This window comes from Triturus cristatus, chromosome 2_1 (genome assembly GCF_964204655.1).
Source record: "Triturus cristatus chromosome 2_1, aTriCri1.1, whole genome shotgun sequence".
In the NCBI taxonomy this organism is placed as follows: Eukaryota; Metazoa; Chordata; class Amphibia; order Caudata; family Salamandridae; genus Triturus; species Triturus cristatus.
In genome coordinates, this window is record NC_140581.1 from 1,003,374,030 (window position 1) to 1,003,398,669 (window position 24,640).

Genomic DNA, 24,640 nt, shown 5'->3' on the forward strand with positions numbered 1-24,640 from the left:
AAAAAAAACACATACAGGAATGTCTGGTATTTAGATTTTGTGGCCATTATGTCATGCCTTGTTTAATGTTGTGGAAAACGGAGAAAGTGGTTGCAGACTACACACGTTTTCTTCTTTTTTCTTTAATCTAATTCAGACAAATATCTCATTTTCCTTAGAAAACACACATGCCTATAACATTGAGATATTGCTATTTGAATTTTAAAAAAATATATGGGGCGTTGTTCCTAGGAAAGATGATCTCCTTTACCCGATCTCCTACAAATATGCCAGATTTTACTCAAATTAAAAACAAACCTTGACAAAGTAATTCTTTACCCCAGAGAAACCCACAATGGTTTTCTCTGATTGCCCACCCAATGGTCTTTCGTACGATCAATGTAAAAACTTAAAGCTATTATAGGGTCCAGCCTATGGATTCTCTCTTTCAAGGGCTGAAGCTTAAAGCTATTTTGAGGTCCAGCCAATGAAGTCTCTCTCTTTCAAGGGGTGAAGCGCATCAAAAAACATTGGGAGAGAGAAGGATTGCTCGAACTTGAAAAGTAGTCATGAAGACCGCCTTGGTCCTCAACACCGCTTTATCTGGAAAAAAGGTTGTCTAAGGTGGCTGCACTGAAAGAGCTTGAAGTTCACTCACACAATGAGCCAAAATGACTGCGACCAGAAACAGTCGTCAAAGTTTGGGGATGTGGAGGTCAGTTGCGCCTTGGTTCGAATGGTGTGCACATGACGAAAGTGAGGGCCAAATTAAGATCCCACTGTGGCATAAAAGGGTTTGGAAGGTAGCAAATGAGACAGAGGTTTGAAAAACCTCATCACAACAGGCGATTTGATCAAGGATGGCTAGTTCAGTAAACATAAACAGGCTTAAAGGGCCGACAAATAACTTTTAACAATGTACACTACAAGTGCTTGCTGGGCCAGAGAGAAAACAAACAACAAGACATCAAATAGTTTGGCTTGTAACCGTTCAGTATTGCAAGTGCCACACTTGGTTACAAACTTGTCCCAGTGCCTAGCAGAGACAGACTTGGCAGATAGGCGCCTGGCAGTCAGACATCTTTGACTTTATGAGGAAGATCGAGCACAGTCTAATGCTGCAGCTCAAACGCCATACATAGAGTTGCAGAATAAGGTGCAGGACCCTGACCTGCTGCTGCGAAAGGAAAGCCTCCCAAAGCTGGTGCCTGGTTGGAGGACAGATGCTCATGCCCAGAAGTTCCTGATACCGCCCTTTCCTTGCTTATTCCGGAGCCTCTATGATGACTTCAGCTCAATCATTCCACATCTTTAGAAATGTGGGCAGGATAAGCAGCAGCAGCAAGGCTTATAGGATTTCCCGTGCTCTACTTTATCCAGAGTGAGTCTCAAAGAGAGAGTTTTCATAGAAACTCGAGCGGGCAAACGTTTTGGCCGTGCGCTTTCTCAGCATTGGCTAAAAGATCTACCCAGGGTTCTCACCACTGCTGGAACATGTCCTGAGCCACCTCGATGTGCAACCGCCATTAGTGATCTGCCTGGTGCCACCAGCTGACTTTGTCCGCCTTCGAATTTAAAGATACTGAGAAATGCCCTGGTCTAGGACCCAACCCTGTCCTGCTTGTTGCAGTACCACATGGTGGTGGTGTTTTCCGTGAGAACCTGAATCAGCCACCCTTTGATGGATGGTAGGCAGGCTTTCAGTGCAGTCTAAAACCATAGGCCCCTTATCTCCACTTCTCGCAGGTGACTTCCCCATCCCAGCAGCGACACATCCATCACAGCGGTCAATTTTGGGTGGGGCACGTAGAGGGGTATGCCACTGCTCCATTTGCAGATGAGCAGTCACCACTGCAGATCTTCTGCAGTCTCCTCCATAACCTGGATGGAATCTAACAGGTTCCCCCGGTGCTAGGCCCACTGAGACTTCAGGTTCCACTGCAGCCTTCATACGCCACCTGGCATAGTCAGCAAGCAGGATGAGGAAGGCAAGTGACCCTAAAGTCTCAGCCACTCTCACGGAGAACCAGCACCAAGGCTGAAATATCAGATCATAGCCTGAAGGTCCTGGACTAGTCATGATGGAGGAAGGCCCAAAAGAGCACCTTTTCCAGGAAGGCTTAAAAGAAAGGGAGTCTCTGTGAAGGAGTCAGGTTTAGGTTTGCACATTGATAGTGAACAACAAAAATGTCAGGTTTCTCACCATCTGGAGGTTACCAATGTTATTTGTGGTTAGCCCCCTTCAACAGCCCGTCGTTTAGGTTGGGGAAAACTGTAATCCCCCAACCTCCGAAAGTGTGCTGCAACCACCACCATCACTTTCATGAACACCCAGGAGAAACAGATGAGGCCGAAGGGAGGCACAGGAAATTGAAAAGGCTTCTGGCTCATCTTGAATCACAAGAAGCATCTGTGGGACTGCAAGAAGGGTACATTAAAGTAGGTCTCCTGTAGGTCCAAAGCCATCATCTAGTCACTTGGACTGTGGGCAGACAGAATCTGGGCCAACGTGAGCCTCTTGAATTTGTCCTTCAGCAGGAAGATATTCAGAGGGCTGAGACCTAAGATGGAATAAAAGACTACATCCTTCTTTGACATAAGGATATAGCAGGATTAATTGCCAGTCCATGTTTTTGGGGCCGGAAATCTCTCTGACTACTTTGGAAAAAGAGCCTTGACTTCTTGGCGCATGAATCTCCTCTGAAAGATGCGTTCTGATGTGGGTGGAAGATGTGGCATCGCTTTGTTTAACAATTTGAAGGATCCACTTGTTGCTTGCTATCTTTTGCATCCCTTGAAGTAAATGTCCTATTCTGCCTCCCTCAGGGTGGTCGTGTGCCTCTAATGGCAAACTGAAGCAGTCTGAAGGCGGATGACCCAGAGACGGGGTTCTAGGTAATGTAATGCCGTAGTTGTCTTGGGTGTTATCTGTTTGAGCCACGTATGACCCCAAAAAAAACGGTGTGCCTGCTGTGTGGTTAGTAAGGCTTGGCATTGCTGGGACATCAACTGGTTGGAGTATCCTCGAAAGGGGCAAAATTGTTGAGGATACTGTCTAGCATGGATCGAAAGGCCTTAGCAATGCAGCACAGCCGGGCTCTCTTTAAGCATTCCAATGCTGAATTCTCCTGCATCGAATGGCACATCCATTAGTGAGGCTTGCACGTCAACGGAGAAGCCCATGGAACTCATCCAAACATGCCACAGAAGCACCGAGCTAGTGTCAACTGTTCTGCCCAAGCAATCAGCACTGTCCATCCAAGAACGGGTAATATATTTTGTAGCATCCTGAATGTTTTGAGGCAGGTCAGCCTAAAAATGCTCAAGGACTGCCAGTAAGACCCTGCCAACCATATCCTATAAGGCGTGAGAATATCTGCCAAGTTAGCAGCTGGAATTGACTGACCGAAGGGAAAGGCTGGCGTAGGAAAATATCTGCTACCCAAAAGTCTTGATTAGTTTGGACTCTGTCGGGGGGAGTCATGGGGAATAAACTGGGGTTTCATTCTACTGTTGGAAGCTTGTCCCACCAAACTTTCTGATGTAGGGTGCTGCGTCAAGAAGTCTAGGTCATCTGGCATCAGCCTGTGGTACCTCACAACCTGTCAGTTCACTGGTGAGCACGAACAAGACTTAGACCAGGTGCCCATAAGGGTGTCAGTCAGCTCTTTATTGAACCTAAGTATGGGCTCAAAGTTTGACCAGATTGCAAAACTTCTCTCAGTTTGGACTTCCATAGTTGGCAGTTGTAAATCTAATGCATCCGTAGCACATCTCATTACCACAGCAAAGGAGGAACTCTTTTCCATTGATGACCTAGGGAGAGAACATTAGCCAGTGTTCAACCCACTGACCTCCTGCAAGTCCATATATAAATTATCATCATAGTGTGGGAAAAACCGTCTCCCTCATCTCCAATGACATCTACGAAAGCCAGATGGCTCTGATAAGTGTCTGAACTGAAAAGTTGTTGGAATGCTGGGGTACGGCTCCAAGGCAAAGGCATGGTTCTATCAGAATTGGATTTGACTAAGTTGGTATGATTACAGGACAACCTCCGCCAAGGCCAAGACGTTTAGGTCCGAGTTGGAAAGGATGATTGGGGCAGGGTGATTCTCCTTCACTGGTGGCATCAGGCCAGAGTCTTTGCCAAAGGGACAGGCATGAATTTTGATGCTGGATTTGAAGTCTGCTCTGGCATCAGGGCAGAACCGGAGCGGGCTCAGGAAGCACAGACAGCACAGAGGGCAGACTTGCAAGCGGTAACCTGACCGGAGGCCACCGCAATTCCTTAGGGCCCGAATGAGTGTCACAGGGAGCTCCAAGAGGGACAAAGAAGCGCAACATGGTCTCCTTAAAATCTGTTCTGATGTCACTGATGGCCAAGGAAACTCTGGGTGAGGATTAGCTGCAGTTCAAGAGACGCTCTGACCTTCTTGAGACTTTTCAGGCTGAGAGTGGCAGGAATACGACAACTCCCGTTTAGCATTCTTGTGCTTCCACTTCGACTCACTGGAAGACTTGAATCGAGATAAGCCCCGAGAGCGGGAACGGGTGTGAAACCTTTGTAATGCAGACATAAGACAAGGGGAATGGAGGTAAAAATTCAAGAACTGGGCTAAGGAAAGGCGGGACAGAATACTCAGAAACAAGGGACAGAGCAATAGTAACGATTTGAAAACAGAGTGTAAGAAAGGCAAGATTTTTTTTTTTTAAAAACATGTAACAGAGTAAATGTAACAGAATAAAGAAATGGACAGACTAAACCTAAAGAGCTAACTAGGAAGGGAAAGCAGAGATTATAGACAATGAAATCATAAAAGCAACTGGAAAGGATTGGAATCATGATGAAAGAACATGGAACACTTATATGAATGACACGAATCTGCAAGCAGGTAGCACAGGATCAAAGAACCATAACTTAGACATCTGCACAAGAATTCAAAAACAGAAGTAGCCATCGTCCAATAACTTGATCTGCAAAACTATTGCACCAAAACAGGACTTTAAACACAAGGCACTATTTGACCAGCAAAGAGTGCAGAAACAGTACGGCTTTAGCACCACAACAGGGTTCTAGAGCGTTAGCAGCTGTAGTTGCATAACAAGAACTGTGAATCAGGGAACTGTAAATCTGCAAAGCACAGAGGAACATGAAATTGGTCTTAAAATAGAAAACAAGCAAGACCAGGTTCACACAGAGGTTCAAAAGAAAGATACAATGAGCACTAAGTTCACTGGGGTTATATAAAATTCACATCAAAAGAGGAGCACAGCTGAAAGTGGAGAGACAGATATCAACAATTAGCCAGATATTGGTTATCACAGCTCTGTGTAGAGAGTGAATTAAGAAGATACCACAGAAAGCATATAATGAAACAGAAATTGGGAAACCAGGCATGGTGTGCAGGACAGAACAGAGAGAGAGGAAGTTAGGAAAGATTGATTGCATCAGTGAATCAGAACAAGAAACAAAAAGGACAGCTACTGTATGTGATCATGGCAAGCAATAAGGAAGAAACAGACTAAGTGGAACAGAATACATTGCTGCAGAGTTGTGAAAAACAGGATCAGAGATAAAAGTGGTGCCAGGGTTATGTAGGAAATAGGGATGAAGACCCAGCTAAGAAAGATGGAAGAACCCTGACACCTTCATCACCATGAATACTGACTGTGCCTGGTTCAATCCCGGTCTTTGTGGTCACCTATACTGGCTTCCACAATGACTAGCTGGTGTGTCTTGGACCTGAACCAAAGTCAGAGATGCTTGTTAAGTTAGGGGTTGGGTATGGAGTGGTTGGGTGGAGAGGGCTGGTGCTATAAACTGATCCTCTGGCTTTCAGAGCTGCTCTGGGACCAAGGGAATGCACTGGGAAAGGAGGGAGATACACAGGAATTTTGTTGAGGAGTCTCTCAGGCCTGCAAGCAAGTAACACGAGCATCTCGGAAGAAGTCTGAGGAATCCTGATTCTGTGAATCAGGATTTACAATTTAAATCAGTAAAGTAGCCCTTCTGTGCGACTAATCTGAAAGGACTTGTTCGATACACTCAGAGAATCAGATACCAAGTCTCATCATCCAGGTGAAACGGGAATTCATCTGCCAACATCCAATGCTGAATTATTAAACCTACAATTAACATTTCTGTCCTCATATTCAACCTTTAGTATAATGTTTATACTGACACTAAAGAACCAGTTACTTACATTTGGTAACACCTTATTTGAGAGAGACTCTATGTAGCCAGAGATTCCTTACCTTAGAATTTTTCTAAGGTCGTCAGGAAGATCCAGAATCCGTCTGTGAACAGTACCCCTGAACCGGTATGTGGTGTCGTTCGGCTCCAAGTGATTTTGTCCACACTGGAAGTGACATGCGCAGTACCTATATAGGCAACACCCCAGCGTGCTGAGGTCAGTTTCTTTTCAAGACTTTCCACACCAGCAGCAAGGACCCACGAAGAACACTGACCATTGGTGTGTGAAACTATGGCCTGAAAAGGGAACAGGCTTGAACCTAAAAATCTGTTTGCAGAGCTGGTAGAATGGGTGGGTCTATAAGGAATCTGCGGCTAGAGAGAGTCTCTACCAGATAAGGCGTTATTGAAGGTAAGAATCTTGTTCATCTGACAGAGACTTCTAGCTACAGATTCCTTACCTTACAATAGATACCCAAGCAATAACTCCCGGAGGTAGGTATGCAAACTAGATTTAATCTAAAAAAAATGCTGCAGGATTAACAAGCAAAGTGCCCATCCTGACGAACCGGATTGTCCAGGCAGTTGTGCTTGGTGAACATGTGAAGCAAAGCACACGTTGCAGACTGACAGATGTTCAGGACCGGAACTCCGCATGCCAACACAGTGGTCACAGCCTTTGCTCTGGTGGAATGAGCACGCAAGCCCCCCACGGGTTGTTCCTTGGCCAATTCAGAGCAGATCTTATGGCAGCGCACAATCCTTCAGGAGATGATTAGTTTCTGCACGGCCTTCACTTTCTTGGCTTCGACATACCCCATGAAGAGTTCATCGTACACCTGGAATAGTTCTGTGCGGTCAAGGTAGAACAATAACATTCTTTTCGGTTCCTGTCGGAGGAGTCTCTCCTCTTCCTTAGAGGAATGAGCGGAAGGTAAAAGGTAGACAAGGTGATCGACTGCTCAATGTGGAACACAGTGATAACCTTCATCAATAAGAATGCTCAAGTCCAAAGAGCCAGTCTGTCTGGGTAAAAAGAGATGTATGGAAGCTGAGATGACACCACCTGCAGTTCACTGACCCTCCGGGCAGATGTATATGACACGTCTATGGGCAGTCTTGATGGTAAGAAGCCTGAAAGGGCAGTTATGAAACGGATCAAAGGGAGCGCACATTAGAAAAGTAAGAACTAAATTGAGGTCCCATTTAGGCATAACAAAGGGAGCTGGAGGTGAGGTTCTGTAGCGATCCGAACCCGTGAAATCGGTATCGTAGTACTGACACGATTTTGGTACCAATGAACCGTAAATGATCCATTATATGCATAACAGTGTTTTCGCTACGCAACTAGCATGAATTCACTGAGAAATAGGGCATTCTGTTGTAAAGTCATGGCATCCATTTTAGTTACGGCATCCATTTTGTTTCTTGCCCTCACATAGTCAATGAACGGGCGATGACCCCGGCAGAGTCACCTTGTTAAGGACACGTAAGCTCAAGCCCCGAGAAAGGCTGACGCTACATGACTAGGCAGAATCAAGCTGCCTCCCCTGCCTGAGGCCAGTCCTGCTATACTGGTTCTCGTGTCCGTTGTCCTGACTGAAAGGCCAAAGACGGTAGCCATGCCCGTTTATGATCCATAAACACCTCTTATCCTACTTTTCAATCCTTTGCACCTGGCTCTGCTCCTCTCCTTCTGGGCTTTTACAATGGGGAGGTTACGATTTTTATGATGGGGAGGATCGGACAAAGAATGGAAAACTGTCAAGGGAACCTGATCGAATACCGAAATCCTGCGACTAATTATTGTTTGATGTCTATTTACTGTTTGTTTGGGATACCGGGTTGGGCATGAGAAATATTCGTGTAATGTTGCCTAAAGACATTTTCCGTGTATTTAAGGAACAACCCACTTAATGCAATTTGAACAGTCTCGTAGATTCTGCCTCTGTGTGGTTCCTATGACTTCTGTGTCCCTGCAGTAAATAAACCTTGGTCTTTGACGCCACCATCGAGAAGCCCGTGTCTCTGTTTATTTGTGCACCGAGACAGGAGGAACTCAGGGGTCTTTGGGTGTTGTTTTCCCCGACACCTCTGGACTCTTAAAAGTCCAGAACCTCAAATTGGCGCCCAACGTGGGGCGACGTCATCCGGTAGCGGTCCAAAGCCTGAAAAGTTCGAGAAGTTTCGTGTGAAGATTCCGGAGGGAGGTACCCCGCTTCATCGATCCCTGCATGTCGTAAAAGTGGCCCGACGATCTCTTCCACGAGGGTTCCCGTTCCCAGACGGCTACAGAGGACCGCTGCCCTGACTGTCGCCCTGTCTTGGACCCGAGGTGCAGACCTTAGTACGGCGAGACGTAGACGGGTTCTCCTTGGTGACGTCTTCCACATTTCAGTTAAGTATTAAGCGGGTTACGCTCAGTTTGGTTGTTCCTTGTTGCTTTGGTTTAATTCGTAGATTATCATTGGTTGCTCTTGTTTAGATAATCTTTGTTTTGGTATTAGTTCATTTTGGTAGACCTAAGTTCTTTGCGCATTTTGGTTGGAATTTGCCTTTGTTTGTCATGACTACCAGTAGTAATTGTTTCCTGTCCTGGTTTCGTTGCAACGGGGATTCCCGGTTGGAGGATTCATGTTCGGTTCCTCCGATTGGAACTCCTACATACGAGCTCTATTGTAAACATGGTGTTGGTCCTATTACGTATAATGAAGTATGGGTCCGTTATACCAGAAAAGATGGTGTCCTTAGTTGGCCACCGCATGGTAGCTTCGAACCCGAAATTCTAGACAATCTAGAAATGAAGTTGTTTAAGAGAAAAGCCCGGCCGGCAATGTTTGATTCTTTTCGCGTATGGCGCAAAGAAGCCAAACAGAGAGAAATTAGGAAGACGAAGAAAGAACAGAAAGAGAAAGGGTTGACCTTAATGGAGTCTGCTAGGCAGCTGCATGTCAACGAGACCGAGAAAGCAATGGAGATGGCGAATAGAAAATATAATTTGGCAATTGATAAATGTTACCCTGTATTGCCATCTTGTCCTACTAAGCCGATAGAGGATCATGAAAAGGATCCTCTGTTGTCTTACCTGTTGAATTCACCTCCACCGTATGCACAGGGTATTACAGTACCACAGTTACTACCTGTGGTACAGCCAGCTGCTGGTCAGCCTGGAATAGTTGCTCCACTTCCTTTGATTCCAGCTCCTGTCCTTCCCGTGGTTAATGTTCCTTCGGCACCCCCTCTTCCTGGGTCGCCTGCTCCGCCTTTGCCTGTCGTTACGCAAACTGCTTTACCTGCTACTCCCACCCTTACTATTTCATCTGCTCCAGCTGCCCTATCCCCGAACCCTATGAACATTCTGACTCCGCTTTCCGTTCGTCGGAAAATAACCGACTCTGTAACTAATATCTTAACTCCTCTCTACAGGTCTTTAATTGAGACCCCCGTTTCTGACTCTATACAGAGACGTAGCCAGCTTCCTGGTCCTCAGGAACGAGACATGTTAGACTCGACAGCTCTTAGGTGGATGTCGAAAGCTGTGAAGTATGATGCACAAAGAGTGTTAGATACTTTTATGCAATGGAATGAACCTACTCAACGTTATGTTTTTGACGTGATGTGTTCTCTTGTGCGTGAAGAATGGGAAGATGATGACTTAGATTCCGTCCCCTCTGATCTGATAAATATTCAACAGAAGTTCGCCGCAGGAATGGTGATAGGTTCAGAAGTAAGAGGAGCGATAGAACTGATTTTAGCTCATAGGGATGATTCCCCTCTTCGAGCGACAAGAGACCCTGATGGTTCACCGATTACTACTAGGAAAAAACGAGGTCAATATCCGATGAGGGAAGTTCCGCCGATATGGCGTGATGCAGTTCAAGCTGATGGGGCTAATAATATTGTAGCTGCCCCGGCACATTTCCAGAGAGTGTGGATACACATCCCTTGGAAGCGGGCCGAAGTATTAGCAGTAAAACAAGCGTTACCAGACCCACGTAAAAATCCTGCTGGTTATTACAAAGAGTTAACGCAGACAGTTCAAGCGTGCATCATGAATTTGGCAGACATTGAAATGTTATTTGGTAATGTAGTGCCACAGCCTATATGGGCCAAGATTTGACAAGAGAACCACCCAGTCGCCTTAGGAGGTGATTGGCCAGTTATTGTAGCAGCAGATGCGCAACAAGTTGGCGGTGCTAAACCTGAACCTCTGATTGCTGCCCTACCTGGCAGAATAATCAATCTGATGAAAACGCTGATGCCAGCGTTACGAGTCAATTGGGATAAACTATCGGCATGCAAACAAAAGAAGGACGAAAGCGTTTCTGACTTTTTCACTAGATTTGAAGAGACATTCGTAGACCACAGTGGGCAAGATATGAGTACTGAAGGAGGCCAGAGATTGTTCGTCGACAAGTTCGTGTTTAATTTACTACCTGAACTTAGTAACAAGTTAAAGGATTCTGAAAGTGCATGGGCAGTGTCGACGACAGCACAGATACTTGCAACTGCTCAGTATTACGAGAATAGAGAGAAAGAAGAGAAGGAAAAGTCAGAAAAGAAAACAAAAGATTTAAAGACTAAAGTTCTTTTGCAACAGGCGTATCCGCCTCGTTCGAATCAGTCAGATTCACAGCAGCGACCCCAGTTTCAGCAACAGCCACAATTCCAGCAAGGGACGTCCCAAAGATTTAATTATGGTTTTTCCCGACAACAGTTAGCATGGAATCAGTGTGCCTATTGTAAAAAGGAGGGCCATTATAAGAATGAGTGTCCGGTACTGCACGCACAGACTAGTGGTGTCCCAGCTCAGAGAGGTACTGTTGGATCTATGCAAACTCCTAGAGGGAGAGGACGTGGTACTATGACGCCACAGGCTGATCGCCAATCGAATTATTTCGATCAGCGAAATGCACAATCTGCGCAAGCAGGTAGATCTCCACAGTATCATGTTGAAGATTATTATGATCATAATGAGGAGATTCAGAGAAGCGAGCACTAGGACAGCCACAGGCAAAGAGAGGGAGTAGTATCAGTTCCAGTTGATCAGAGTGGACCTTATGTCGCAGTAGTTACATCAGGCGTGGTCGAACCGTTTCTGTTGGATACTGGTGCGGCAAAAAATTATGCATGCGAAACTCCCTGGCGCACCTTTGTCTGGCTTAACGAACACTTCAGTAGGTTTCTCAGGCGCCCCTGTTCACAATCCTGTTTCTAGTCCTTTGCCAATATCTGTTGGGCCATGCGAACTAGAAGCACCCCTTATCCTAACAACCGGTTGTAATGAGAATCTACTTGGTTTAGATCGGTTGAAACGCCTACATGCGACACTGTACTGTTCTCCTTCGGGAGTACAGCTCACATTAGGCAAAAGAGTAATCTCTCCAATGTATATGTCGATGGATAAGCTCCCACCGGAGCTGCGTTCTCTCCCTGATACTCTTTGGGCAACTGGTCCTAACGATGTAGGCCTCTTGGAAATTCCCCCTTATGTGGTAAGTCTGAAAGCGAATGTTAAATTCCCACGAATCCCACAGTATCGGATTTCGAATGAAGGGGAACGTGCACTTTTACTGATTGTGAAAGACTTGATACAGAAAGATGTGGTTGAGGAAACTAGAGGAAATATCTGCAATAGTCCTGTTCTGCCGATTTTGAAACGCACTGACCCTTCCAAGCCTCCAATCTACAGGTTTGTGATTGACCTCAGAGAAGTAAACAAAATAGTGATTCCACAGTTTCCTGTGGTACCAGATATCACTGCATTATTGACGTTGATTCCTGCCTCAGCCTCATGGTTTACAGTTATCGACTTGAAAAATGCATTTTTCAGCATTCCGATAGCCGAGGAAAGTAGAAACATTTTTGGTTTCTCCTTAGGAGGTCGCAGTTTCAGATTCAAGCGCGCTCCACAAGGTTATTGTGAGAGCCCTTCAATTTACAGTCAAGCATTGAAGAGTCAATTAGATGCTCTTGTACTTCCTCCTGGTGTTGCTCTGATCCAATACGTAGACGATCTTTTACTGGCTGCTGATGACAAGGAAACTTGCAAAGTAGCTACAATTTCTCTATTACGTCATTTGTCAGACTTACATCACAAGGTGTCACCTTCTAAACTGCAATATTGTTGCCAAGAAGTGACCTACTTAGGTCATCTTTTGTCAAAGGAGGGAAGAAGGTTGACCCCAGAGAGAATCAAAGCAATCTTGCAGATGACTGTACCAAGCACACAGAGAGAAGTGCGTGCGTTTTTGGGATTACGTCATACTGCAGGCAATGGATCCCAAATTTTTCTCTCATGGCAAAACCATTGGTAGCCCTGACTGGAAAAGGTGTTCCGAGCCCTTTGCCATGGTCTGATGAATGTCAACAGAGTTTCTCCGACTTACGTGATGCGCTGTGTTCAGCTCCTGTGTTGGGTACTCCTGACTACAGTAAGCCGTTTACACTATATGTCCATGAAAGAGAAGGTTGTGCTTTGAGTGTTTTAACGCAACAATTTGGTGGCAAACAGCGACCTTGTGCATATTTCTCATCCACATTAGATCCGGTAGCCAGAGCATTGCCAAGTTGTTTGAGAGCTACAGCAGCAGCTGCAGTGTCTATTCGACAGTCTGCTGGACTTGTCATGAACAACATGTTAGTAGTCATGGTTCCACATGCTGTGGATACACTCATGAATCGAACGAAAACTCAGCACCTCACCAGTGCTAGACTATCAGGCTACGAGCTGACGCTTTTGGCAAGTCACATTCAGATCAAGCGATGCAACATATTGAATCCAGCAACGCTGTTGCCGACTACTCAGGAGTCGAGTGATTCAGAGCCCCATGACTGTTGTTTCAGAACTGAGGAAGAGACAAAAGGTAGGATTGATTTGAAAGATACTCCGTTACTAGATCCAGACGGCACCTTATATGTCGATGGGTCGTGTTTTAAATTACAGAATGGTGATGTGACGGCCGCGTATGCAGTTACGACTTTGAGTACGATTGTTGAGACTGCAAGAGTAAGTCAGAATTCTTCCCAAGCTGCAGAATTAATTGCACTAACAAGAGCGTGTGTTTTAGCTGAGGGAAAGAGAGTGAATGTGTTTACTGATAGCCAATACGCCTTCGGCGTATCACATAGCTTTGGACGTCTCTGGAGAGAAAGAGGTTTTCTCACGTCCCATGGGACTAAGATCCAACATGGACAGTTAGTCAGTGATCTATTGGAATCTCTGACCCTACCGAATGAAGTTGCGATTGTGAAGTGCAGTGCACATCGGAAGATTACGGATGATGTTGGCCGTGGGAATGCGTTTGCTGATGAGGTCGCCAAAGAGACGGCCAAGAACATGACGAGCCGAATGTATGTTGCAACGTCTGCAAGATGGATTGCTGAATCAGGAATGTGTGAGAATACGATTGAAAGTGTGAAGGCAATCCAGAATGAAGCAACTGAAAATGAGAAGAATGAATGGAAGGAGAAAACGGGTAAAATGGATTCAAGTGGATGTTGGGTTGATTTGTCTGAGCAGCAACGTTGGATGTTACCTGATGCGTATGTACTTGCGGTAGTCACGATGGCGCATGGAGCGGCGCACATCAGTTCGAAAGGGATCTGTAAAATGTTAGCTCCAGTATGGAAGAACGATGGAATTACTAAGTGTGCGGAAAGAGTGGTGAAAAATTGCATGATATGCCTGATGCATAATCCCGGCAAGGGAACCCCAACCCCAACTGGTCATTTTGCTCCCCCTTCTTGTCCCTTTGAAGTGATTCAGTTGGATTATATCCACATGGATAGGTGTAACAATCTTAAATACGTCCTAGTGGTAGTCTGTGCCTTTTCAAGATGGATTGAGGCATATCCGTTAAAGGATAACACTGCTATGTCCACTGCCAAAATCCTCCTCAAAGAGTACTTCCCCAGGTATGGTATGCCACGGATTGTTTGGTCGGACAATGGAAGTGAGTTTGTAGGGAAAGTTATGAAGAGTGTATGTGCGGGTCTGGGTATTACCCAGAAATTTCACAGTGCGAATCACCCACAGTCAGCGGGTTTGGTTGAAGGGTACAATGGCACCCTGAAGCTGAAACTTGCTAAAATTCAAGCTTCCACTGGTCTCTCTTGGCCAGACGCACTGCCTTTAGCTCTACTGTCCACCAGAGCGACTGTACACTCTCGAGTAGGGCTTAGCCCATATGAGATTGTGTTCGTCGTCCTGCTAATGTTTGGGGAGTCCCTAGGCCAAAGGAATTCAAACAGATTGAATACCCAATGTTGATTGATTATCTTTATGATCTGACTGCTAAATTAAGCCTTATTCATCAACAGGTATTCGAATCCTTGCCTAAACTGCCAGAGAGTCCAGGCCACACGTTGAAACCAGGCGACCAAGTTGTAGTTCGGAATTTCGAACGAACTCGGAACCTCCAGCCAAGATTCGTGGGTCCGTTCCAGGTACTCCTCACAACAAGAACTGCTGTACGCCTAGCTGGAAGGAAAAATTGGGTGCACGCTAGCCATACGAAGCGTGTCCCTCTCCCACTCCCCTATGACAATTGGGTTAGACAGGGATTTGGTGTATCCGAGACAGAACCTGTTCCTAGGCACATCCCTTTCAGTGATGCAGAGTACATAACGGACCACCCGCGAACTGAAACACAGAACTTTGACACCTCAGCAGGAACCGCTCCTTTGAATCCTGGACCGAGTATTGTACAAAGTGAACATTTGTCACCTGTGGAGTCGAACATTTCCGCACCTGTAGACCAGCTATTTCAAGATCAGACAAGACCCGGAAAGTACAGATATAATCTACGTTCTCATGTTATGAACTAATGACATTGCATAATTACCTTTCTGTTTGAAAACTGTTTTGATCTTACTGCATTCCATTCAGTCAGGAAGTTTGCTCAAAATTTTTATCTTTTTATTTTTTTTGTTTCTCTCACCTTACCATCTGGGTTACCGTAGGGTCGTAACGTGTGCCTTGTTTTAATTTGCAGGGAATCAGACACAAGGTCGGTTTCTTCTGTCTATCTTGGGAACTCCCAGGGTAAACAGAGGCAAGTTTTTAACAGGTACAAACCATCCGTTGCGAACGGTTGTAGAAGATGGAGCTTCCTGAACTGCAACGGGTTAATGTCATAAATGTGCACAAGACAAAGCTATATGACATATTATATAGCAAATGTTTTCTAATGCAATGTACTCTGACACTTCTAATTGTTTTGATAACTTTGGTAGGCGGAATTATTTTTGGTATTCAGTTGATCTTTACACCTGTTACATCTACAGTATCTCCCCATGTTCCTGTTTCTCCGACTGTTGTTTCTCTTCATTCTTTCCATCCTTTTCCTGCCCACGAGCAAGCTCGACGCTCTGAGTTTATAAATAACACTTTCATTCAGCTCTTGCACCAACATCAACTAGTGGTTAACACAACAAACTGCTGGGTGTGTGGCTTGATACCACATACCATGGACAAGGGCATCCCTTATCTAGTCCTGCCCTTTAGTTATAATGGATCATTCTGGGCATTTCAGACCATGTTCGCTTATGCCCTAGAGACCTATCCTCCACGACCTCCGCGTTCCACTCGGTATAACTCTGCTAATAGAGCCTTGGTAAAAGGAATCACTGACATGGTTAGAGATGTCAATAACACTCCGTTCATTCCCAAGGATGAATTGCGAGTTTACATGGGTTGGAATGTTACGGAATATGGCATTACTCTGGGTGAGAACAAACGTAAAAGCTCGACTCCGATCTGGGTCGTACCCCACCAAGGTCAGGTCTGTTTGCAAGGAAATGGGAGGAATCCGAAAGCTCGACTAGGGAAGAGTGACTGTATCGAAACATATGTTTTCCCCTCACAGTCTTCCCCTGCATTCTTAGCTGCTAAGGGTACCTATTTTGTTTGCCAAGACAGAGCATACACATGGCTGCCTGCTGACTTCTCAGGCTCATGTTATATCGCTCAACTGCTACCTCCGACATACACTGCTGCACCGGACTATCACAAAACTAGAGTTGTGAGAGGTGTTTTCAGTAAGGAAGATACTGCTGGCCAAGAAGCAGGAGACTTCTTCAAAGGTTTCCTTCCGTTCTGGGGGCCTATGGCCAACAGTAGAAACTTACGTCAACTAACACGGCTAGATGAATCCACTATCACCGAAACTGCGGGTGCCCTTAGTAACCTGACAGCTGAGCTTCAAGCGGATCGCCTCATGACGTTACAGAACCGTATGGTTCTTGATGTGTTACTTGCAGATCGAGGTGGAGTGTGTAAGATGATCCAATCGAGTTGCTGTGTTTTTATCCCAGATAATGCGCCAACGGTGTACAAGGCCATCTCTAAGTTACATAAGATTTCTGACTCTATTCATGTAGAGGAAGGTGACTGGTCATTAATGGGATGGTTCTGGAGCCTGTTGTCTGCGTGGGGATGGAAGGTTCTGATAGTCACTGGTGTTGCGTTGGTATTTTTATTTTCGTGCTGTCTCATTGTTCAGTGTGGTCCTGCCTTATGTAACCTCTGCATTTCAACATGCGTAAGAAAACCACCTGTTTTTAGAGATACGCCACGGGATAGAGTAATGCTTCAACAACATATCAGTGACCTGATGAACATAGAAATGGATTCTGACATAGAGTGAGTTATTGCCTATGTAAGGGCAAAAGGACGGTCTGAGGTTCTGTAGCGATCCGAACCCGTGAAATCGGTATCGTAGTACTGACACGATTATGGTACCAATGAACCGTAAATGATCCATTATATGCATAACAGTGTTTTCGCTACGCAACTAGCATGAATTCACTGAGAAATAGGGCATTCTGTTGTAAAGTCATGGCATCCATTTTAGTTACGGCATCCATTTTGTTTCTTGCCCTCACATAGTCAATGAACGGGCGATGACCCCGGCAGAGTCACCTTGTTAAGGACACGTAAGCTCAAGCCCCGAGAAAGGCTGACGCTACATGACTAGGCAGAATCAAGCTGCCTCCCCTGCCTGAGGCCAGTCCTGCTATACTGGTTCTCGTGTCCGTTGTCCTGACTGAAAGGCCAAAGACGGTAGCCATGCCCGTTTATGATCCATAAACACCTCTTATCCTACTTTTCAATCCTTTGCACCTGGCTCTGCTCCTCTCCTTCTGGGCTTTTACAATGGGGAGGTTACGATTTTTATGATGGGGAGGATCGGACAAAGAATGGAAAACTGTCAAGGGAACCTGATCGAATACCGAAATCCTGCGACTAATTATTGTTTGATGTCTATTTACTGTTTGTTTGGGATACCGGGTTGGGCATGAGAAATATTCGTGTAATGTTGCCTAAAGACATTTTCCGTGTATTTAAGGAACAACCCACTTAATGCAATTTGAACAGTCTCGTAGATTCTGCCTCTGTGTGGTTCCTATGACTTCTGTGTCCCTGCAGTAAATAAACCTTGGTCTTTGACGCCACCATCGAGAAGCCCGTGTCTCTGTTTATTTGTGCACCGAGACAGGAGGAACTCAGGGGTCTTTGGGTGTTGTTTTCCCTGAAACCTCTGGACTCTTAAAAGTCCAGAACCTCAGGGGAACCTATTTGCAATAGGTTATTTGAAAAGTGAGGATTGATTTTGCAGCCCCAGAAAGGCTGAGATAGCAGCTAAATAACCCTTTAGCATGCCTAATGCAGAGCCAAGGAAAGGATAAATAAAAAAAGGGGTGCAGATAAAGGCTCCATTTTTTTGTCTCTACAACATGCCACAAACTTGCTCCAATGGGCGGCATATATCGTTTTGCTGGAGGGACACCAAGCAGAAGGTCAAAACAAATTAACTGTTGCGGCTCAATCTCCACGCCTGACGTTGGAGTGTTCACAGGTTCAGGTGGAGAACCCTCCCCTGCTGCTGCGACAGAAGATCCTCAAAGGGGCAGCCTGATCCAAGAACCGATGAACATGCTCAACAGCTCGGGATACCAGACTCTTCAAGCCCAATCTGGAGCAACAACGATGACTTGGACCCAGTCGTTCCTGATCTTCTTGAAAACTCTGGGCAGGAGTGGCATTGGTGGAAAGGCGTACAGGAGGCTGAAGCGCCACTCGAGACGAAAAGCATCTCCAAGGATGAGCCACCTTGGAAACTCCAACACGCAGAACTGAAGACATTGAGCGTTCTCGACAGTGGTGAACAGATCTAACCAAGGCCCTCCTCACTGCTGAATAAGACCCTGCGCCACCTCCGGTTGGAGATGCCACACGAGACATTAGGCATCTTAGGCGGAGTTTGTCCACTCTGGCGTTCAGAAAGTCCACCAGGTGTAGAACCAGCAGGAAAATACCTGACGTTCCAGCCATGTCCAAACATGCAGGACCTTTTGACAAAGTATCCATGACCCCACCCCTCCCTGTCTCACCGAAATCCAGGATAGAGGCTGAAACATCGGTATCATAGCATGAATATCCTGGACTCGCCGGTGAGGATGATAGGCCCGAAATTACACCTTGTCAGAACAGCTTTGATGGAAGGGAGTGTCTGAGAGGGAGTCAGGTGTGACTTCGGCACATTGATGGAGAATCCCAGCGAGTGCAGGACGTCTGCCATAGTCTGGAGGTGGGAGACGACAGCCTGGGGTGAGCTTGCCTTCAACAGCCAGTCTTTGAGAAAGGGGCAGACTGGCACCCCTGATCTCCACAGATGAGCTGGAACCACCACCATCACCATGGTGAACACCCGAGAGGCTCGTCTAAGGCCATAAGGAAGCACGGTAAACTGAAAGTGCTCGTGGCCCACCATGAACCACAGGTGTCCTGCAGGTCTAATGCTACCATCCAGTCTCCTGGGTCCAGGGCAGACAGGACTTAAGCAAGCATGAGCATTTTGAACTTCGCCTTCTGGAGGAAGAAATTGAGAGCACATAGGTCTAGAATAGGACAAACACCTCTGCCCTTCTTGGGCACCAAAAAGTAGTGTGAATAACAACCACAACCTGCTTCTGGTGTCGGAACCCTTTCTATTGCGCCCTTGGCCAAGAGAAACGTTACTTCTTGGCGGATCGAGAAGAGATGGTCCTCCGTCAGCATGTCGCAAGTGGATGACATGGGTGGAGGGGTAGGCACGAAGGGGAGGGTGTAGCCCCCTCAGACAATCAGAAGAACCCAGCATTCTGATGTTATAGACCTCCAGCGGGGCAGGTGATTGCATATCCTGCCTCCCACTGGCTGCCTGTCAGATGCCTCACAAAACTTACCTCTGCTTGTGAAGCAATTCCGCAGAGACGACAAGAGCACCCGTCCCTGTACCCACATGACCCTCGTGGACAGTAGGACCCAGCAGGGATGAGATGGACGCAGGGAAGGGAGCCAGAAAGGACGTAGTGGCTTGGTGTGTGGGGTATCTCGGTGCCCTCTGGAAGACAGGAAAGGACCAGATCAGTAGAGAACCCCAACTCCTGTTTTTAAGCAACCCTTAAAACACACACACAGAAAGTGTTTCCTCCCAGGGACTCACCAATGCTTCTGTGGACCACGGTACCCAGAATCATTCATATCAGCTTTATTTCGGCCACTAATCCAGAATCAGTGCTGCTCCAAAGAAGGCCAATCCAGGCAAGGTGCTCCAGAACACGGATACCTCAGCGAAACCAAAGGAAAGCGCTCCTGCGCAACGTGCCAAAAGCAAAAGTCAAAATCATGAGCAATGGCGCTCCTGCGCATCTTGCTGAAACAATAAGGCAAGCTAAAACAGTGGCATCCCTGGAAGGCAACTGTTGGTTATGAACAATGCTCCAGCTCTGTGGAGCGATTACCCATTGCAGCGCTCCTGCGCGATGAGGAAACAGAACACTGTACCGGAAACCCAAAGTAAACCCACAAGAGCCCCTGCGCTATGGGAATCAAAGCAAACCCCCAAGCGCTCCTGCGCTACGAAAACAAAGTAATCCCACAAGCGCTCCTGCGCTATGGAAACAAAGTAATTCCACAAGCGCTCCTGCGCTATGGAAATCAATTAACCCCACAAGCGTTCTTGCGCTACAAGGGCTCAGAAGTTGGGGGAGGTTCAATACCTCGATGTGCACTCCAGCGCGGCGAGGAGGGCCAACCGGTTGTGCCTCGGCGTGGAAGACACCAGAGTTTCCTTGACGCGACTCGGCTCCGGGAACAGCACTCACGTCGCTGGGGAATCCAGGAGAATCCGAAGCACGGAGCCGGCGGGAAACGCGAAGTTTAAGCATTTCCCCCGGAAGTGCTTCTGCGACCTCTCGTTTGCTGCAAAAGACTAGACCGGGACTCGACCTCCAACCGGAAGCGAGTCTCCCGGCGTTTCTGTGTGTGCGTTGGCGGGGATACGGCAAGCGCCGCGGAACATGACACTGCCCATGATAGTAAAAGGGTAAACTAAAGGGGTTTGGAGGTTGCAGCTGCCTGGGGAGGGGGGGGACTGGCTCGATCTCTGGCTGCCTGACCCACAGAGTCTGTGGGTACCATGTCCTCGGCCACGCAGCGGTTGAGAAGTTTGTGCGTCTTTGTGGCTGGGCTGGTAAAGATGCGGCTGGAATCCCCTTCTGGGGATACAAAAGGAGCAAAAGGCATACCAGGGTTGGTGAGGGGCCATGGAAAGGCCTAAGGACCTGGTCATAGCTCTGCTATCCTTGAAACGCTCCAGTGCTGAGTCCCCCTTGTCTCTTAAGTGACAAGAGCAATCATAGGGCATGTCTATAAGCAACACTTTGACAAGCCAGATGTTCTCAGCCAGGTGTGGTGCCGTAAGGCCACTGACAAAGAAAGGGTAGGGTGTTACATGAGGAATTTGAGGTCCCCCCGGGCAGGGAGGTGAGCAATTGTCCTGTCCACAGGTTTCCCTGTGCTGGGTTTGAGCTAAGTCCCGGCAGGACATCTGTGAGAGCCTCATTAAATGGGAGAAGCGTTTCTGGGGGGGGGAGTCACTCCCAGCTGAAGCATCGCCGTCAAGACATTAGTCTTGACTGCCACTGAGGGTACGCTAAGGTTCAGGACCTCAGTCACCCTTCCTACCACCATAGCAAAAGAAGCCCCCTTCTCCGTTGCCACGGTATGAGAGAGCATGCCAGTATCTTGAGAGGTGCCCAGTTCGCTGGCGTCTGCCAATTCTTCACATCAATCCATGTTGGGATCTAGGGTCTCGTATTCTTCAGGGTCCAGCAACCCTTCCCAATCCTCCATGAGACCCAAACCATAAAATTAGGTCTTGGGTTCTGGCCTGGAAAGCATGGCTTCAGTTGGTGCCGGAGTTGGACGACGCCCCTCCAGTCCCGTGTCAGAGTCGGGGATGATATTGGAGATGGTGCCGGGAGCATCACCATTGGGACCAGCGCCGGGGGGGTCATGGAGGTACGAACTTAGCCAGTCCGAATTCATCTGTGGATCAAAGGGGCTTGACTGGAGCTGGGGATGGAACAGCCAGAGTATAACCAGTGGGGGCCCCTCCCAAACCTGCAAGGCCCCCCAAATATGAGGTGCATGACCTCACATAACTCGCGAAGTTGGGCGGGGGTCACATAGGCTCCTGGAAACTTGGGTAGGCGCGGTGCCGGCCCAGGCTCAACCATGTAGCCAGGCCTCGAATGACGAAGCTCCCTCATCTTGTTGGATGACTTCGATGGATGGGGCGAAGTTGAAGACCTCTTTGACTACTTACTCTTCTTGCAATTGTGGGACTCAACCGAAGGCAACTTGGAGTGCGACGCGAATCTTGGGCTCCATGACCGATTCCGGGACCTTCCTCTCGACTGGGTTCAAGACCGTCATGGAGTCTCACGTCGGGCGGCAAGGAGCTTGAGGGAGGGCTCCCTCAAGGCCTTGGGTGCATGGCGCAGCAGTCAACGCCGGTCTTCATATTGTGGTTGCACGCACGGCACAAGATGCAAACAAGGTGAGGGTCAGTCACAGACATCTGCTGGTGACAGGCACCGAAAGGCTTGAAGCTTGCCTTCCTATTTGACATCCTGCAACACCAGGAGAAAAAATCTCAAAAGACTTTGACAAAAAAATCATAAAAGGTCTGTCAAAAATTGACTGCTGGTAGTTGTCTCCAAATCTGTGCTGACTGGCACAGAAAGAAAAGAACTGACGTGAGGCTGGCACCTATATAGTCGCAGTGCATGTCACTTACGGCGAGGACGATGCCACACCGATCCGGATGATGCCACCTATTGTCGAGCAAGGATACTGTTCACGAAAAATTTCCAGATCCAGTTGGACGCCTGGGGATAATTCTAAGGTAAGGAATCTGCAGCTAGAAGTCTCTATCAGACATAAGCAATAATGTTAGAAGCATTTGGCTTATCTGGATATCTTTCCCAGATTCCGCAAACTTTTGCTGGGGTGGTTTGGTACATCATGAGGCAGACTTTGTGGAAAAGCTTGAGATTCTTTAGAACATGTGGTACAAGTCAACATCCACCTCACAGACAGAAAATTATACAAAAGCAGCACTGACCAGGTGCCACATGTCAGTCAATAAATTACTACTAGAAAAGCATAAGGCCCTAGAATGCATCTAAATATATGTGATATGATAAGATGCACTAAGAACATGGCATAGGGGATAAGGAAATGTTATTTAGGAAGGTCAGCAAAATAAAGTTTGTCATTTGCTATGGGGATCTTTGGTATAGTTTATGCTTATTTGACTAAGCTGCGATATACGTGCCTTTGCACACTTCAAAATATAAAGAAAATGTATTTGCATCGTTGAGCACAAAATAAAATGTCACTTTTAAATAACAATGTATTATTAATTTTGAAATTGTATCATTTTCTCACACAAATTTGCCTAAGGCAAAACGCGCTTTTTTTCATTGCTGCGAGATTGTGGATACTGGCAGATTGCACAGGTCTTGATTTTAGACAGTCCCTTTTCCCTCGCAGAAGACAAATGCATGGAAACATGCAAAACGACAACGAGCCGATAGTGTGATATTAATTTACAGCACTCTGTAAAGAAAGTCGCGTTCGTCTTTTGCCAAGCTGAGAATAAAAGCAAGCGAATTATATGAGATCAAAGCGGAAAACTGTGTGCTTTTCTAAAGTCTGAATTTCCTCCTCCAAGTTTTACACTGACTCCAGCTAAAAGAGCAGCGTGAAGGGATCAGCGCTAAACCCCAAGGACAGGCAGTGCACAGCAAGAAAGCGCGCAACTCCCTCGTGCCTCTCGCAGGTCACTACCAAGGACCATGTTAGCAGCTCCGCGGCGGACCCTTAACAGGCAGCTGTGCTGCTAGCAGTAATTAGCTTGGACAGATCTGGCGCGTGAGCAGCAGCGAGGCTACATCATAATGAGCTCAGCTGGGATTAGCAGGACAGGGCAGGGAACCAAGAGAGCCGAGGCATTCTGCATTGCGTATGTACCGGGGAGATCAAACAGGGATGGCTGGCTGGGTTATCCCCTCACCACCTCATTCCACAAATGAAGCACGGCAGTGTGTAAAATACGGGCTAATGAAGAGCGACACCTCCAGCAGATGAGAGCCACATTAATTAACACAATCCCTAGATCATTTTTGTGCACTTGCAGTTGGCGCTAGCAAACTTGTAACTGTCATTTATTTAAAAAAAAAAAAAAAAGGCTCCGGTTTTTATCTCTCTTTTAGTGGAAGCCAAAAGATGTCCTGATCCCACAACGCTGCAAAGAATTCCTCTGCGACTTATTTGGAGCCACAAACAGGAGAAAAAAACAGATCTGAGAAGGCAATCGGTTGAGTCTGCGAGGGCACGTCGCAATGAAAATAAAAGAAACTCACTTCTCGATCAATAGCTTTTTGTGTTCTTTCTTGAAATGCGCAAGCTCGTTCCAAACAGCGTCTGAATCTTCTTGCCTCAGCTGCCAGGATTCCGCACGCTGGTGGCTCATTTTACAGCCTTGAGTTCTGTTTGAAAAGAAACAAATAGTAAAAAAATGAATATATATATATATATTTATAAACACACATTCGCCTATAGTGACATTTTATTCAGATACAAACATGGTTTTATTGCGGAATGCAACTTTGCCAGCATGGCCATTACTCGTTCTTGCTCGTCCCTGATGGCCGCCACTACTCCCCCGGCTTGTGGGAGCCTTCAAGAGCGCGCCCTGAGCTCAAAGTTCACACGCACCATCAATTATGAGAAATGAGCAGGCGTTCTGGCCCATCTGCAAGGTCACCCACATGTCTTCTCACGCCTTACAGATGTAGGTTTATGCTTTGCATTGCTCTTTCCAAATCTTAACTCGACAGATTGAGAGAGACAAGTCCCACGTACTGGCAGGCAAGTAAGAGTTTATGTTACGTACAGCCCGCACTGACTCAGCTCTCAGAATGAATACTTCAAAATGTGCTGCTGCTGGTCCTATTATCCTAAAAGTGCTCTTCGCCTTACTCACCCCGCTGAGTTACCTGCTTTATTTGAATATATCTCTGTACACGAGATTCGAGGGCAGCTGCTCATTCGCGTTCCTCAAAATG

At 46.7% G+C, this 24,640-nt stretch overlaps 1 protein-coding gene across 1 annotated transcript in view; it reads right to left on the reverse strand.

Annotated features, from left to right (window-relative positions):
- CNTLN (centlein) overlaps nt 1-24,640 on the reverse strand; it is a 1,182,709-nt gene that overhangs the window by 477,416 nt on the left and 680,653 nt on the right. Inside the window, exon 13 of the mRNA XM_085634784.1 lies at nt 23,936-24,061. Within this exon, the coding sequence (XP_085490910.1) occupies nt 23,936-24,061 (126 nt within the window). The remainder of the gene's footprint in view (nt 1-23,935; nt 24,062-24,640) is intronic.